The 16,283-nt window shown below is 35.4% G+C and overlaps 2 protein-coding genes and 1 pseudogene across 3 annotated transcripts; 2 read left to right on the forward strand and 1 right to left on the reverse strand.

Annotated features, from left to right (window-relative positions):
• Positions 1 to 518: 518 nt before the first annotated feature.
• LOC111806337 (glucose-1-phosphate adenylyltransferase large subunit 3, chloroplastic/amyloplastic) lies at positions 519 to 9,651 on the forward strand. Its single transcript, XM_023691601.2, has 15 exons — positions 519 to 807; positions 903 to 1,016; positions 1,096 to 1,269; positions 1,376 to 1,468; positions 4,279 to 4,362; positions 4,453 to 4,508; positions 4,704 to 4,797; positions 5,689 to 5,801; positions 5,922 to 5,994; positions 6,472 to 6,552; positions 7,162 to 7,248; positions 8,200 to 8,304; positions 8,578 to 8,684; positions 8,772 to 8,832; positions 9,429 to 9,651. The coding sequence occupies exons 1-15, from the start codon at positions 571 to 573 to the stop codon at positions 9,528 to 9,530; spliced, it is 1,581 nt and encodes a 526-aa protein (XP_023547369.2). The 5' UTR covers positions 519 to 570; the 3' UTR covers positions 9,531 to 9,651.
• LOC111806338 (uncharacterized) lies at positions 1,501 to 2,664 on the reverse strand (annotated as a pseudogene).
• Positions 9,652 to 12,717: 3,066 nt separating the features above from the next.
• On the forward strand, positions 12,718 to 15,946 carry RHF1A (RING-H2 group F1A). Of its 2 annotated transcripts, none has more exons than XM_023693525.2 (8): positions 12,718 to 12,967; positions 13,874 to 13,920; positions 14,006 to 14,068; positions 14,204 to 14,312; positions 14,407 to 14,693; positions 14,870 to 14,977; positions 15,077 to 15,425; positions 15,619 to 15,946. In XM_023693525.2, exons 1-8 carry the CDS (start codon positions 12,851 to 12,853, stop codon positions 15,628 to 15,630), a joined length of 1,092 nt encoding a protein of 363 aa, XP_023549293.2. In that variant the 5' UTR covers positions 12,718 to 12,850; the 3' UTR covers positions 15,631 to 15,946. The 2 variants fall into 2 exon arrangements, with proteins under 2 accessions (XP_023549293.2, XP_023549294.2); XM_023693526.2 differs by having other exon boundaries at positions 14,455 to 14,693.
• The last annotated feature ends 337 nt before the right edge of the window (positions 15,947 to 16,283 follow it).

Raw genomic sequence — 16,283 nt, forward strand, 5'->3', positions numbered from 1 at the left:
AGGTATATGTTGTTTGGATGAAGGCGACATGAATGCAAATTAGCTAACTTACTCAGTGGTGAGAGTAAGTGTCACACAATCACTTATAAATGTCTCGTGCTAGAGGCTTAGGTATATGTCGTCTTGACGAAGACAACACGAATTCAAATTAGCTAACTCACTCTGTGATGAGAGTAAGTGTCACACAAGCACGTGCACGATTGTGACATCATCACGTGCACGATTGTGACATCATCACGTGCACGATTGTGACATCATCACGTGCACGATTGTGACATCATCACGTGCACGATTGTGACATCATCACAACCAGGTGGTTCATTTTTTTAAACTATTTTTTTAAAAAAAAAAACTTTATTAATTTGAGCCAAATAAGACAAAAATGGGGCATGGGCCACCTCATCATCTTGATCAAAAGGCAACCATTAGATTTTTATTTTATTTTTTAAAATAAACTTTCCATTAAAAGAATATATAGATTGGTGGAAGAAATTCAATATGGATAAACTGAACAAACCTCCATTGCTATCTTCTTCCTCTTCTTCTTCATTCATCAAGCTTTGAACCAGAATGGTAGCCGGCGTTGACGGTCGAGTATCATTCTCGACGGCGGCACACTTGCACGGCGCAATGGCATTGCAGAAAATCAGGAGCTCCATCTTGCAGGTGAGGTTCTGTAATGGAGAACTCATGGGGAAGAAGCTTACCTTGCAACAGAGGAAGCATGCCGTTAACTACATTCCAAATGCCAGAAGGAAAGTTCGTGTCTCGTCTCTTCTTGCCAATATAGCAGAATCTGAATCCAAGGTAAGCTAATGCAAAGCCTCTTTCAAATTTTGTTCCAACTTAGAATCTTCATACGATTAGTATTTGAACGAGGTTTTAACGATAGTTCGATGTAGTTGAAGGACCTGAACATGGAAAAACCTGACCCGAGGACGGTGGTAGCGATTGTACTGGGAGGTGGAGCGGGAACTCGTTTGTTCCCGCTCACGAAACAGAGAGCAAAACCAGCGGTGATTATTGCCTCTTCTTGAATTTCTGCGTCTTAGCAAATTGATTTAGGTCTTATCTTCAAATCTCCATAAATTTTAGGTTCCAATCGGTGGAGCTTATAGGTTGATCGATGTGCCGATGAGCAATTGCATAAACAGTGGAATCAACAAGGTTTACATTCTCACGCAATTCAACTCTACATCGCTCAATCGGCATCTCGCTCGTGCCTATAACTTCGGTGGCGGAGTCACCTTGGGCGATGGTTATGTAGAGGTAATTTCTTAATTTTTCATATCGATTTATATCGTTTAGCAATTTTTATGGTGAATAAACAGAGTGGTGAAAGATTTCGACGAATTTCTCGTCATTATTGTTGCAGGTTCTAGCAGCGACTCAAACTCCAGGAAAGGCTGGAAAGCAGTGGTTCCAAGGGACTGCCGATGCAGTACGACAGTTCCATTGGCTCTTTGAGGTATTTATAAATTAGAATCAGTTCATCCATAATTACTGAATCTCATGATTTGGATTTGTTTATATCAAAATCGGAGCATATTCATCCTTGAATCGAAAACTTAAACAACATAGAGTGTTCATAAGGATTTTCTTTCGTCACAATATGTGAAGGAAAATTAGGTTCGTTCACCGCATTAGGGAATCCTTGAGTCTCCAAACAAAGCCCCGCATGAGGTTCATAAACGAACCCACCTTTTCCTGTCACATTCACCAGCCCATTGCCTGTGTAAAACTGTAATCCTTCTGCGGTTGTCCACAGTTCCATTACTCGTCCGGACTTCCTCTCTCGCAGAGTAGCAGCTTTTTTCTCTTCCATCCCCTTCATTCCATCCAGCACATAGTAAATATCAAATCCTTTCCCCAATTTGTTCATATTGTTGCCAACGATTTGGGGCGTCAAAAAATCGTAGGGTGTTCCATTAACAGCCCTGATTTCACCTGTTGGAATCATATGAGTATCGACTGGAGTGATTGCAGAGCCAAAAATTTCAATCTCGTGAGAGAGAATGTCTCCACTAGTATGCCCACCAAGGTTCCAATACGCATGTTGTGCTAGATTCACAGGAGTTGCCTTATTCAGAGTGATCGCTTTCATTTTCACAGTGAAATCTGTTTCTGAAAGAAGACAATAGCTCACTGTGACGATTAGATCCCCTGGAAACCCTTCATCTCCATCGAAACTTCTGTAAGTGAAATTAATATGAGGATTAGGATCTTCCGTATTGTATCCGCTTACCTCCCAAATTACATGGCTGAATCCTTTGGATCCACCGTGAATGGTGTTATTCCCATCATTTGCTTCCAAATGGTATACAGTTCCATTCAGAGTGAATTGAGCATTGCTTATTCTGTTGGCAACTCGACCAACAATGGCACCAAAGTTGCCTCTTCGCTTAAGGTAATCCTGTATTGAACCGAACCCGAGAATGACATCAGAGAGATTTCCATGTTTGTCTGGTAGAACAACAGAAACAATGGAGGCGCCGTAGTTCGTGAATTTCATGGAAAAGTTCCCTTTCTTGAGCTCGTAAACCCTAATCGTTTCGTTAGACATGTCGCCATTGACATATCCAATAGAAACAAGAAGGATCACTTGAATCAATGTAGAGAACTTTCCCATGATTTGATATGGAGGATGGACGCCCAAGAACCCTAACTTGGCTATATATTTATATGCATTGAGATGTTCTATCTTTTCCATTAATTTCTCTGACTTCAGTTATTAAATCAGTCCTTCCCTTATTCGGTTTCTCTCGAATATGAATTCTCTTTTAGAAGTTTTCCTTTTACGTTTTTGTTAGTACATTTATTTATTTATTCAATTTGTTTAAAACTAAAAAACGAAAATAAAAAATAAAATTTAAAAATTACACTGAAAAATTAGTCTGATATTTTTTCAGTTTTTTTTTCTTTTCTTTTTTTCAACTGAGAGTGAATTCCTTTGATGATGGATCAAGAATAGAATAGATAGACTAAGCTCTAAATTCAAATCTAGGGAACACTTATGTTATTGATGGAAGTTACCTGTGCACGTACCATTTTCATATATCCCAACTTAAAACCAATATTTGAACCAACTAAAAGTTTGATGGTTTAGGACAATTTGAATGATTTAGTTGGTTTAGTTAGTTTGATCACACTTGCACTCCTAGATTTTATTAGAGGTGTTAAGATAACCCAAATTTTTTTGGTCAACCCAAATAACACAAAAATAAAGTTACGATTCAACCGAATCATACTTTTAAGACTATTATGAAAATTAAGAATATTTAATGTTCATGTTTGAGGTTAATGATGCATCGTGACCCGTGGATTTATGATATTTGAGTTTTATGAGATTTTTGTTATTAATATAGATGGATAAGTAGAATTTTTTAAATAGATAAAAAAAAAACTATAATTCAACCCAATCCAAAAATAGAGTACGGATTGGGTTGGAAATTCTATTTGGGGTACTCCTCCCCAAAATTTCAAATTGGTCCAAAAGATTTTTGCAACCCAACCAAATTATTGTTGTAAAGTGTATGGAGAGTATAAAGAGATTTATGCAGGAACAAAGCTAGAAAGCTATAGAAATGAAAGAGAGAGAAAATTGAATAAGTATCTAAAATTTTTTAATTAAGCGTCTTGTAAGCCTATGAAATTGAAATTAAAAAAATATATATATAATAAATTGATGATCTATCTACCCAAAATTAAAACTAATTTTTAACTATAAGTTGAAATAGTAAACACAAAGTCCAATTATGCTCACTCTGCATAATTAGTTAAATTTGGTCGAAATGGTATTGGTAAACTTGATATAAATGAAATAGAACAATTTTATTTTAAAACTTTTTAAATTTCAATTTTACTATTAAATTTTAGAACGATTTTAAAGGAATCTTATTGTTAGTGTTTTCATTAAATGAAGATTTCATATTTATAAAACACTAGAGATGTTCATAGACGAGTATTTTTCTATTTTATTTATTGAGGACCAGATATAATATTTATATTTAAGAGCAGAACTAGCTCTAAAAAATTTATAGTTAAAAATATATTTATATTGAGCTAGAGACTGAACCAGACAATCTCCATCTATGGACCTATTATCTAAATCTCTACCCACCTCTTCTTCCATTACCAATTTGGGCAAGTCTCCAATAGACCAGGACCCTGCATGTTAAACAGATTCTAGAAACGAATAAAAGTGTTATTTTTCAATTTACTTTAACTAAAAAATGAATTTCGTGGCAATTAAAATGAATGCATTTTATTTGGGTGCAGGATGCGAGAAGCAAGGAAATTGAAGATGTGTTGATCCTTTCTGGGGATCACTTGTACCGAATGGACTACATGGACTTCGTTCAAGTAAGCAAGAAGATGAGTTTTTCTCTTTCTTTTTCATTCTTCTCGGAGATCTTTTCTTAAGCATTGATTTTTTTTTTTCCTGATCATCAGAATCATCGGCAGAGTGGTGCAGACATCACTCTTTCTTGTATCCCAATAGATGACAGGTATGCTGGATCACATTAGTTCTTTAGATGCAGGTTGGTACCTTCATCTTGAATTGTAATACTATGAGTTATTTTATCTTCATTCTTTTTTACTCAGTTGGGTTATTCGCTGTTCTTATGAGCCTGTATTTCTCTAGACTTCAAGGGAAATAATCTTTATATATATATATGTCTTCTATCTTCTTTGAATTGAAGACGGGCATCAGATTTTGGGCTTATGAAAATCGACAATAGCGGAAGGGTTCTTTCATTCAGTGAAAAACCTAGAGGGAAAGACCTGAAGGCGATGGTAAAAACACTAACATAAATATGACTGAGCTTTCTTCTGGTTTAGAAGCTAAAATTGTAAAATTATCCTTTTAACTATGGGTTGGTTTCAATTATATCCTTACATTGAAAAGTTTCATTTAACGCTTAGAGTTTGAAGTGAGTTTTAAAACAACCCTTCTAGGCGTTTGCCCTTAAATTCATATGCGGAAAAGTGTATTTGCTTAAGTGAACAAATCTAAGAACATACATACATGGAAAAAAAAAGCAAGATACGCCCCAGCTGTGGACCATGCATGTTGGTCTTCCTCCCTTCAATCCCACTCCCCAATTTTTTGTTCTTTCGTTTATGATTTTTTTTTTTTTTTTTTTTTTTTTTTGTAACTCTAACTGTAGCAGTCCAAGCCTACCGTTAGTAGATATTGTCTTCTTTGAGGTTTCCTATCCGGGCTTCCCCTTAAGGTTTTAAAACGCGTCTACTAGGGAGAAGTTTCCACACTCTTATAAAGAATGCTTTGTTCCCTTCCTCAACCGATGTGGGATCTTACACTAGCCCCTAAGTTTACTTTTTGTATGTATTTAGATTTGTTTACAAAAATAACACATATACGTCTACTAGGGACTCTTATAAAGAATGCTTCGTTCCCTTCCCCAACTGATGTGGGATCTTACACTAACCCCTAAGTTTACTTTCTATATGTATTTAGATTTGTTTACAAAAATAACACATATGAAAGCACAAGCTTTTCCGTTCATGAATTTAATGACAAAACCTCAAGGATTGTTTTGAAACAAATTTCAAACTTCAAGAGTTAATGTGAAACTTTTCAAACTTGGGGAAAAATGGAAACCAACCCCATACTTCAGGATACTTTTGATAAGTTAATTATTTATTAACATATACATGTTATAGGAAGTGGATACAACAGTTTTAGGACTTTCAAAGGATGAGGCACTGAGAAAGCCATACATTGCTTCCATGGGAGTTTATGTATTCAAAAAGGAGATACTTCTAAACATTTTAAGGTATCAACCACTCTTGTTTATCGATAACGTTCAGAAGATAGTCCTACGAATCTAGCATGCTTTTTGGTTTATATCAATTTAAAACATGGGACTCTAAATGCCAGAAATTGTTTGCGTCAGATGGCGCTTCCCAACTGCCAATGACTTTGGATCAGAGATAATCCCTGCCTCAGCAAGAGAATTCTTCATGAAGGTAGGTCATTGTTAGGCCACCATTTGTGAATACGTTACTATGTTAGGAGTAATAAGGGAATTAGCCAATGGACAAGCCTCTATTGTACGTCTTGTAAGTCTTTGCTGTAGCAGGGGCTATATTAGTATGTTGTCTGGAATGTTTGTTTTCATGCTTTTGATATTTTGGACTAGAACAGTAATTCTTAGGAGGAGAGGTTCCCGTCACTCTTGGAATTGCTGATTGTCTTCTGTTTGTTATCTTTTGGAATCATTTTGAATCAATATTATCACTAGTAAGACAGAGCTCTTATTGAAGTTTACATCAATGCTTTGGCTCGTTATATGCACGTGGCATTGCTTGCGTCGTAAATTTTATTGATTTAGCGTATGCAGTATTAGACCTTAGGAGATGGTCTAGACTTTTGAATGTATAGTTTGGTTGTTGAATACTGGCATTATTGCTCTGTTTGAAGTTTTATCAATACATGTTTTGCAGGCATATCTATTTAATGATTACTGGGAAGACATTGGGACTATTAGATCCTTCTTTGAGGCTAACCTTGCACTGACCGAGCAGGTATGTATTAAAAGGGTGCCTGCCTGGGATCCATACAATCAATTTGATATCTAAGAACGCATGTTGACGAATTTCAGTCTGATTCCGAATTAGAAAAAAGAAACAATTGATCCCATAACAACTTTGTTTTTAGTCTTATATTTTGAAATTTATACTTGTTTTTAGTCTTCTTACTATGGTTGTCATCTTTCTTAATCAAATATATGAATTCATAGTCAAATTTTAAAAACAAAAACTACTTTTTTTAGTTTTCTAAATTTGATTTGTTTTTTTTAAAACATTGGTAGAACTGGACAATAAAATAAAGAAACTTATAGGTGAAAGTAGTGTTCATAAGCTTAATTGTCAAAAAACCAAATGGTTATCAGACGGGGCCTAAACTTTTTCTAGGTCTATGCTACAAAACATGCGCGAAGTTGAAGCTTGTTTGATAACGGTTTTCTTTTTTTCCATTATTCAATGTTGTTGTTGAAAATAGGCACTGGACTTGCCTATTCAAGTATTTATTATAGTCATACAAATATATTTTAATTTCTGAATTTACATATTTTGAGGGGAAATATTTTGTATAGTATAGTTTGAGAGTAACGCCAAATTTGTATCTTTCAGCCACCAAGATTTAGTTTCTATGACGAAACAAAGCCAATCTACACTTCGAGAAGAAACCTTCCTCCAACGAAGATCGAGAGTTGCAAGGTTAGCAGTTTGGTTATCTGCAGTTGAAACTCTTTGTGAAGCTTTTATCCTGGAAAATATCAATCAACCAAAGATTTAGTACTATAGATTGAGCTAAGTTCGTGGGTTTTAACAAATAGCTTCGTGTTTGTTTTTGTTTATATGTTTTTTATTACAATGATTACATCTAATGAATTTCCGTTCCAGTTAATATTATGTGTACGATTGTTTATGTTTTTGAAAGTGACTTCCAAACATATTCTTCTAAGTTTTGGGTTTGAAATGTTGTTGTAACCGTCATAGCCCACCGCTAACAGATATTGTCCTATTTGGACTTTACCTGGAAGCCCGAAAGGGAAAGCCCAAAGAGAACAATATCTGCTAGCGGTGGACTTGGGCTGTTACAAATAGTATCAAAGCCAGACACTGGGCGATGTGTTAGTGAGGAGGCTGAGCATTGAAGGGAGTGGACACGAGGCGGTGTGCCAGCAAGGAGTTGGGCCCTGAAGGGGAGTGGATTGTGAAATCCTACATTGGTTGGGGAGAAGAACGAAACATTTTTTATAAGGGTGTGGAAACCTCTCCCTAGCAGACGCGTTTTAAAAACCTCTAGGGGAATCTCGAAAGGGAAATCCGAAAGAGGACAATATCTGCTAGCGGTGGGCTTGGACTGATACAATTGTCTTCAAATGTTACTGCATAATGCATTTTCAAATTCGAGAACTAGAATGAATGCAATCTAATCTCATCTCGCTCATTGCTTCCCTGCCTGCCTGCCTGCCTATCTTTTGTTGTATTCCTTACCTTTGAAAATTTGTTCTCCGATGAAAAACCAAATGGTGCTTAGCAATTTAGAAGTTTTTCTATGTTCATATATCAAGGAATTATGGTTTTATCTCTCAAACTGGCAGCCACACTTCATCAACTTTGTCTCGACTAACTTCAATTACATATCTTCAAATTCTCGTGCAGATTGTCGATTCAATCATATCTCATGGATGTTTCTTGACCAACAGTTTCATAGACCACAGCGTCGTTGGTATCCGATCTCGCATAAATTCTAACGTACACCTCAAGGTCAGTCTACTTTTCACTCTGTATGTTTATATTTGAAAACTGCCGCATTTCCATTAAAAGAAGCATGGAACTTGGAAGCTTGCTTGCCAATACTGCAAAAACACATTTATCTAACATCCACTTTGAAAAATGGCAATTTCTTACTGCAAAGTTAACACAATCCAATCTCATATACCTGTTTATGTAATCATGTCAATATCTTCCACACGTTGGCAACGAACGTGCATCGATTTTGGCAAAAAAAGGAACTAAAATTACGGTGTGTGGGGGCAGGACACAGTAATGCTTGGAGCAGACTTCTATGAAACTGATGGTGAAGTTGCTGCACTTGTAGCAGAGGGAAGAGTCCCAGTTGGAATTGGAGAAAATACAAAAATCAAGTAACAGCCCAAAATCTCTCATTCGAATTTATTTCTGTTGCTGCTTTCTTGTTTTTATCAACCACCTAACAAATTCACGATGAGCAGGGACTGCATCATTGACAAAAATGCCAGAATAGGGAAGAACGTTGTTATTGCTAATTCAGAGGTACGTGCTCTTTGGTGGCTTACCTGAAACATTATTGTTCATATTTTGAAAAATCTTCTCACTTAGCAACCTGAAAGAATCATAGAAAAACCAATACAGCCTCTTAAGATCAATCTAGGTCTAAAAAGTAGTTGTTTGGAACACGAGATTTTGTGTTTGAATTTGTATACTGTTGTATCTTCCCCGATTAATGTTAACATTCACTTGTTTGACCTTCTACAAATTGTCACAACTGTAAGTGAGGGAAGCGTGCCAACATGAGTATAACTTAACAGTAATTGACATCTGCTTTGTCCCTTAAAGTCAAGGTTCAAATCTCCATATCCTACACGTGTTAAACTAAAAAGAAAAGTGAAGGAAAGTGTCAATTATCGTAAAAAGTTCAACCCGTCGTTACCTATTACCTTAAGCCTTTGGTTCGGTAGTCATTTACTCTCTAAGTGAGGTAAAGTGTTAAAGTATTGATATAAATTCATCGTAACAGCGTAAAAGAGAACAATTCGATACGATGTAATGTGGAGTTTTCTGTATCAAATACTTGAAAGAAAATAGGATTTTGGGGTTATTTATTCATGTGTTTGACCATGGAAATGCAGGGCGTACAAGAGGCAGATAGGTCGTCAGAAGGCTTTTACATCCGCTCTGGTATTACCATTATACTAAAGAACTCAGTAATTAAAGATGGGTTTGTTATATAGAGATAAATTTCTTTCCTTTTTGGGCTGAAAACTTTTCAGAAATACCATGTTGGTGGAGGAGATTGCACATTTTCCATTTGTAAATCTAATATTAATCTGAGTTTGGGAATTTTTTCGTCTACTTGTTTTTGCATATTAGGTTAATTTTCTCACATTTTCTTCGTTATGATCTTCATTGTCTAAAAAAAAAAACTTGAGTTCTTAGCCAACTTACAAGCACAAAAGGTTTTTTTTTTTTTTTTTTTTTTTTTTTTTTTTTTTTGTGTGGATATTTTTAGAAATTTGAAAAAAAAAAAAAAAAAAAACTTACAAGCATGGTATTTATAAGCTTAATTTTTATAACAAAATAGGTATCGAACAAAAAGTTTCATGAAGACAGATTAAATTTTACCTTCAAACTTTATATAGGGGTATTTTTTCCTTTCTTTCGACTATGCTTTGCTTTTTTTAGGTATTTTAGGAGTGGAGTGGGTTTAAACTATATCATTCTTTGTTCGATGTTCGACGTTCATATACAAATGTAAAATAGTTGACATCTTATGGATAATTTCATCCTATCGACGTTCATATACAAATGTAAAATAGTTGACATCTTATGGATAATTTCATCCTATCGACGTTCATATACAAATGTAAAATAGTTGACATCTTATGGATAATTTCATCCTATTGATATTCATATACAAATGTAAAATAGTTGACGTCTTATGGATAATTTCATCCAAGTTCCATAACAACTATAATAATATACCCAAAAAAAAAAAAAGTTATTTATAATTTAATTTCATAAGATGATAATAATAAAAAAAAAAAAACAAAATTCACTTTCAAAAACCCATTTTGTGAATTATTTGTCAAAAAGAAAGCATTGTGGGTCCACAAGAGGGTACAAAGAAAAAAAAAAGAAAAAAAAAAGAAATAAGAGAGAATTTTGGCACTTAGCTTTTTATTGACTCTATTGAGAAAGAGGAATAAAAAGTCTTTGGCCTGCACCAGATTTGGTCCCACCTTTATTCAAACTTCAAAAATCAACGGTCAGGATTTGATCCTCCTCACACCATTCATCTTTCTTTTTTCATCTCTTTATTTATATGTTCATTTATACATTCAAAACGTGTCCCTAATTGTTGGTCTCTTTCCACTTCTAATTTTCATGAGGGAATCCTCCAAAGGGATAGACAATTAAGGACGGTGAAGTCGTATGGTTGATCAACCATTACTAGCGATTCTAAATTTATGTAAGCAATTTGCAGCCTACAATTCAAGATGAAATCGTTCTTACATTTATTTTATCTCAAAACATAATGTTATGTTAAGAATGAGAAATAAAATTGGGATCGAAGGTATGTATTCTCATTGATACTCATAACGTTTAAATAAGATACAAGCTACTAATTAATACCTACAAATAAAGAAAATATAAACTAATTAAATATTAAAAATAAAATAAAATATACTACTCATCAAATCATAAAGAAAGAATATTAAAGAAAGAATATTAACTGATTACGTAATATCTAAAATATATTATATAACTAATTATTATAATATATTCTCAAATATTATATCTCCAATACGTTAAAATCAGTTATATAATCAAATTTTGCATAAGATTCCCGTCAATTTACATGAATAATGTTAAATATACGTTTTAAAGAATTCTCAAAAATGAACAAATTTAAAATTCATACATTTCTAGAAATAAATAAATAAATGGAATTTTATATATTCTAAACTTTATTATTTAACTCAATTCTTTTATTTACAATTTATGACAACTGAACTACAATAATAAATCATTTATTTAAAACCTATAAATAATTAGTTATTGGTCAATAGTCCACTTGTAAATTCATGAGGCTGAAATTTCCTCACCTCTATTGTCAAAGAAAAGACATAAATAATATGAAAAAAATAAAAAATAAAAAAGATTGTACAACCAATAATAAATGGATGATTGGTCAAAGTCATCAATAATCAATGAATAATATAGTAATTTATTATTTATAAATAATAATAATAATAATAATAATAATAATTTGGTTAAATTTTGGTCACTTTAATAGAAAATGTTTTAAAAAATAAAATAAAAGGCTCCATAAGAAAATGCAAAGAAAAAAAGCAATTATAACTAAACATATTGTAATGCAATATTAATCTAAAGTTAATCTAATTATTTATGAAATTTTGCATTTATATATAAAAAAATATTAAGTATAAATTAAATATTTAAATTAAAAAAAATATAATAAATTATCAAACTCTTTTATTTTTGTAATTTTGTGCCATGTCCCTAATTTACGAGTCATTTTAATTCATATTTTTTAACATTTTGTAAGCGGTTGTTATTTATCTCTTGCTTGCTTATATAACGTTTCTTTCAAAAATCTCTTTCTGCCTTCATTTTCTAAAACCTTCTCTTAAAACCGAGGCCAGAGGCTCGAGCATACGTCACTTGGCTGTAGGCGACGCAAGAACGAATTGGCTTAGCTCACTTGTCGTTGGAAAGTGAGTGCCGCATAATCGCAAGTGTTGCCATTAAAAAGTGCGATTTGACAAGTGGTATCAGAGCTCCGTAATAAAAAATCTATTTAGAAAATTTTCTTAGAGTTAAAAATTATTTGGGTAACAATATCTAATAAATTCTTAAAACTTTAAAAATCTTTAAAAATGTAAAATAAATTTGAGAATTTTGTTAATATTTTGTAAAATTAATTAATTTATTATTATTTTTTTTTGTAATAAAATATTAATTTTTAATTTTTTTTTTTAAAAATGTGATTTAAATTAACACTCTATTAAACAAAAAATTAAAAATCAATCTAAAAAAATGAAAAGGGTAAAGGGGAAAGGGGGGAAGTTGAGAGCAGACTGGTTCCACCAAAGCGTATGAATCGGTTTGTTTGCTGCAAATTTCTTCAGACTTTTTCCCCCATAACTCTCTGCTGCTTTGACCATTCCCCATATCTCTCTCTCTCTCTCTCTCTCTCTCTCTCTCTCTCCCTCTCTCCCTCTCTCTCTCTCTCCCTCTCTCTCTCTCTCTCTCTCTCTCTCTCTCTCTCTCTCTCTCTCTCTCTCTCTCTCTCTCTCTCTCTCTCTCTCTCTCTCTCCCTCTCCCTCTCCCTCTCCCTCTCCCTCTCCCTCTCCCTCTCCCTCTCGCTCTCTCTCTCTCTCTCTCCCTCTCCCTCTCCCTCTCCCTCTCCCTCTCTCCCTCTCTCTCTCTCTCTCTCTCTCTCTCTCTCCAGTTTTCTAGGTTTCAGTTTTTCCCCCATTTCCTGTTCTAAGGAGGAGGCTTCCCTTTTGATTTTGTCGGCACTTCAATGGCGGATTTCACTTCTTCCTCCCTCAATGCTCTTTCACCTCCTTCCGATGATGCTTTTGAAGACGACGCTTGCTGTATTTGCCTCGATCCTTTTACCTCCCACGATCCTCCCTCTGTAAGAACCTCCTTTCCCCTGCTGCTGCTCTTTCCAGATCGTCTTCCTTTCACTGCTTGCTTTTCTTTTGAGTTGGTGTTCATCCTGCTCTACAACTTTTGCATCTTAATAGTTTGGCCTTCATTCTATTTGCTTCATCTTATTACCATGATCTTCACCTAGCTCTTACTCTTTTACTCCAGGCGGCTAGTTTCTCGACTGAAACACTGTAGAATGTAGGAACTGGTTTGAGTGTCACTGTAGAATGTAGGTGAGTTGATTTCTGGTGATGATGGCTGTGTTCTGGGATTCTTTTGTTTTCTGTCTAGCTACTTTGTTTCGGTAACGACTTGGTGTGATGGGATGTTTAAGTTCGATTTAGAATTTGTAAGTAGATGAGTGAGACTGGGATTGGCTGTCTAAGTGATTGTGTGAGATCCTACCTCGGTTGGAGAGGGGAAGGGAGTATTCTTTATAAGGGTGTGGAAATCTCTCCCTCCCTCGTAGACGTCCTTTTAAGGGGAAGCCCGAATGGAAAAGCTTAAAGAGGACAATATTGGCTAGTAGTGGGCTTGGGCGGTTACAAATGGTATGAGAGCCAAAGAGTACCCTGGGCTCGAAGGGGGTGGTTTGTGAGATCCCCATCGGTTGGAGAGGAGAACAATGAAGCATTCTTTATAAGGGTGTGGAAACCTCTCACTAATAGACACGTTTTAAAAACTTTGAGAGGAAGCTTGAAAGGGAAAGTCCAAAGAGGACAATATCGGCTAGCGTTGGGCTTGAGCTCAGAAAGTTGAGATGAAATGAAGCGATTTCATCGCTCCCTCTAGCTAAGGGGGTTTTGTGTCAAAGATGTTGCTGCTCCATTCTATGTGGTATATGTGGCCTTTATGTTTGGATTAACCTTGTCTGTTGTTCAAATTTCAGATCACCAGTTGCAAGCATGAATATCATCTCCAATGTATTCTTGATTGGTAGACTTCTTGAAGATCATCCTTGTTTATATGATCTAAAAACAGGTTGATTCGAGTCTTACTTTTCGGTTATTGATTCTTTCAGGTCTCAACGAAGCAACGAGTGCCCAATCTGTTGCCAGTTGCTAGTGTTAAGGGATCCTGTTGGGTATGTAACTTTGTCTTAGAAAGTTTAATTCCTCTATATTCTCGTGCCTCGCCCGTGTCTCCCTCGATCTATCTAATGAAATGAAAACAATACAAGCTTTCTAATTAAGCAAGTGCTAATTCAACTATTCTACAGCCAGGAGCTTCTAGCAGCCATTGCTAGTGAAAAGCTTTTGAAGTCCAGAAGCTTGTCTTCTGTTGCATCCACTTCGTTGCGTTTCCACGAAAACTTCGATGTCGACCATGTGAGTAGTTCTAATAAATCTGACAATCTATTCGATGTCCTTATTCTTTCAATGAGGATCAACTATTATTAAGAAGCAAAATTGGTTCCTTCAGGACTCCTCTCATTCAGATGACTCTGACTTTGATGACCTGATTATGCAGCATCTTGCTGCTGCAGCTAGCCGAGCTCGGTATGTTCATAGAAGGGAGAGGCAAAGACATTTTGGACTTGGACCTTCACAAGGTGCCTCTGCATGTCCAGAAGAGGTTCCAGTGCTAATATGCCCATTGTCACCTAGATTTCAAGATGCTACTCTAAGTTCACCTAATAGTGATTCACCATCTCCTGGTTCCCCTTTGTCGTCTGGTGGTCGAACCGGAATTAGTAAAATCACGCCTAGGTATTTTACGTCCCCGGACTAATGTATCTATTTCATGCTTTGCTCTTAACACCAACAATAAATAACTGTAGAAGAGAGAATGCCCTGCTAGAAATACTCAAGATACCCTCAAGCTTCAAAACGAGTAAAGCGTTCGTTTCTTTTGCTGTCTAACCTACATCTTCTTTGTCATATAGGGTTTTACTGACCGAGACATCGTCTGGTAGTCAACAGAAAACAAACCAATCTGAGGGGCTTTCTTTTCCAGATTCCATCAAATCCAAATGGTCTGCTACTTCTGCGAAGTAAGTGTAATGGGAGTTTGCTTCTCTTAAACTAGTTTCTACATGATACCTCATCAATGCTATGATGCATATCAAGATTTCTAAATTGTACCAATACAGGTACAAGGAGTCAATATGGCGAAGCACTCAAGGTATTAAGGAGAAACTGCTTGCTCGTAACAGCTCCGTGAAGGAGCTAAGCAGAGGAGTGAAGCGTGAAGTAAGTGCTGGGATTGCTGGTGTTGCTCGAATGATCGATCGCCTAGATTTGTCTTCGAAAAGGAATGCTGCTTCTGTTTCCTTTTTCAGCTGCAGTGGAGGTACATCAAACTCCATGAAAGGAAAGAACGTAGTAATGCAAGAAAGTGGTGTCACAGATGGTTCAGTAAAAAATGACAGAATATGTACTGGTTCACCCTCACATGTTTCCCCTACGGTTCCAGGCTCAGTCGATGATTCTCTAGCTCAGGTACTTCACTTCATGTCGTTAGACAATTTTAAACACGAACCGTTACCAATCTATACCTGTTTCCAGCTTAACTTTGTAAACGACCATTATTACGTGCGTAGTTCATACTGAGAATCACACGTACTTACGTGAAAAGCTCCATAATTTATATGTTTGATGTGTTTTATTGATTATCATTCATCTCTTTTGGCAGAGAGGAAATTGAAGTGTGGAAATTAGGATTTGACACTCATCTAGATGAACATCTTATCAACTCAACTCAACTCAGCAAAATGCATACTGTGGCAAGCGACTTGTTATGATTTAACCAACATCCAGTTGGTTTGAGTCCTGCATTTTCTTCTTCTTCATATAAATCTAGTGATGAAAAAGGCGTAGTTTTCATAGTAATTATATATATATATATATATATATATATATGATGTAATGATATGATGTTCTGCTTCATGATATACTCTATTTCTATGTGGATGAGTTTCTGTCTCTCTCATTGAGATTGGGACTGAAGTGTTCACTATCAATGGAAAGCTTTGAACGAATAACCAACTCCTATATCTCATTCTTCTTTCAAGGGAAGAACATAAAAGAAGATGCTGGTTTCTATTCTGAAAGGGAATTTGGGCATTAAATTGATCATTTAGGTAGGAACTTTGAAGGTGATTTTGCACAACTTGATTCCCTTGCCAATTTTGCTACTTGTAAGATTAGAATTGTTCTAAATGTTCATAACTTTTGTTGAACGCCAGTAGCTGGGAATTGGATTCATAAGGAACGTGTTCAAAGGAATAGACAGGAAAGTGAGTAAATTAGAGAGTAGGCTTTAGGGCTTTTGACTTTGGAAGATGTGCAAGAATAAGT

This window comes from Cucurbita pepo, chromosome 12, assembly GCF_057944985.1.
Source record: "Cucurbita pepo subsp. pepo isolate OVF chromosome 12, ASM5794498v1, whole genome shotgun sequence".
In the NCBI taxonomy this organism is placed as follows: domain Eukaryota; kingdom Viridiplantae; phylum Streptophyta; class Magnoliopsida; order Cucurbitales; family Cucurbitaceae; genus Cucurbita; species Cucurbita pepo.

Bases quoted from the DNA above. Each gene is read 5' to 3' on its own strand.
- RHF1A (XM_023693525.2), top strand. From the start codon at position 12,851: ATGGCGGATTTCACTTCTTCCTCCCTCAATGCTCTTTCACCTCCTTCC. The intron at 14,069-14,203 runs GTATGTAACTTT...ACTATTCTACAG, and splicing joins GTGTTAAGGGATCCTGTTGG to CCAGGAGCTTCTAGCAGCCA. The intron at 14,978-15,076 runs GTAAGTGTAATG...GTACCAATACAG, and splicing joins TGGTCTGCTACTTCTGCGAA to GTACAAGGAGTCAATATGGC.
- LOC111806337 (XM_023691601.2), top strand. From the start codon at position 571: ATGGTAGCCGGCGTTGACGGTCGAGTATCATTCTCGACGGCGGCACAC. The intron at 1,469-4,278 runs GTATTTATAAAT...ATTTGGGTGCAG, and splicing joins AGTTCCATTGGCTCTTTGAG to GATGCGAGAAGCAAGGAAAT. The intron at 7,249-8,199 runs GTTAGCAGTTTG...ATTCTCGTGCAG, and splicing joins CGAAGATCGAGAGTTGCAAG to ATTGTCGATTCAATCATATC.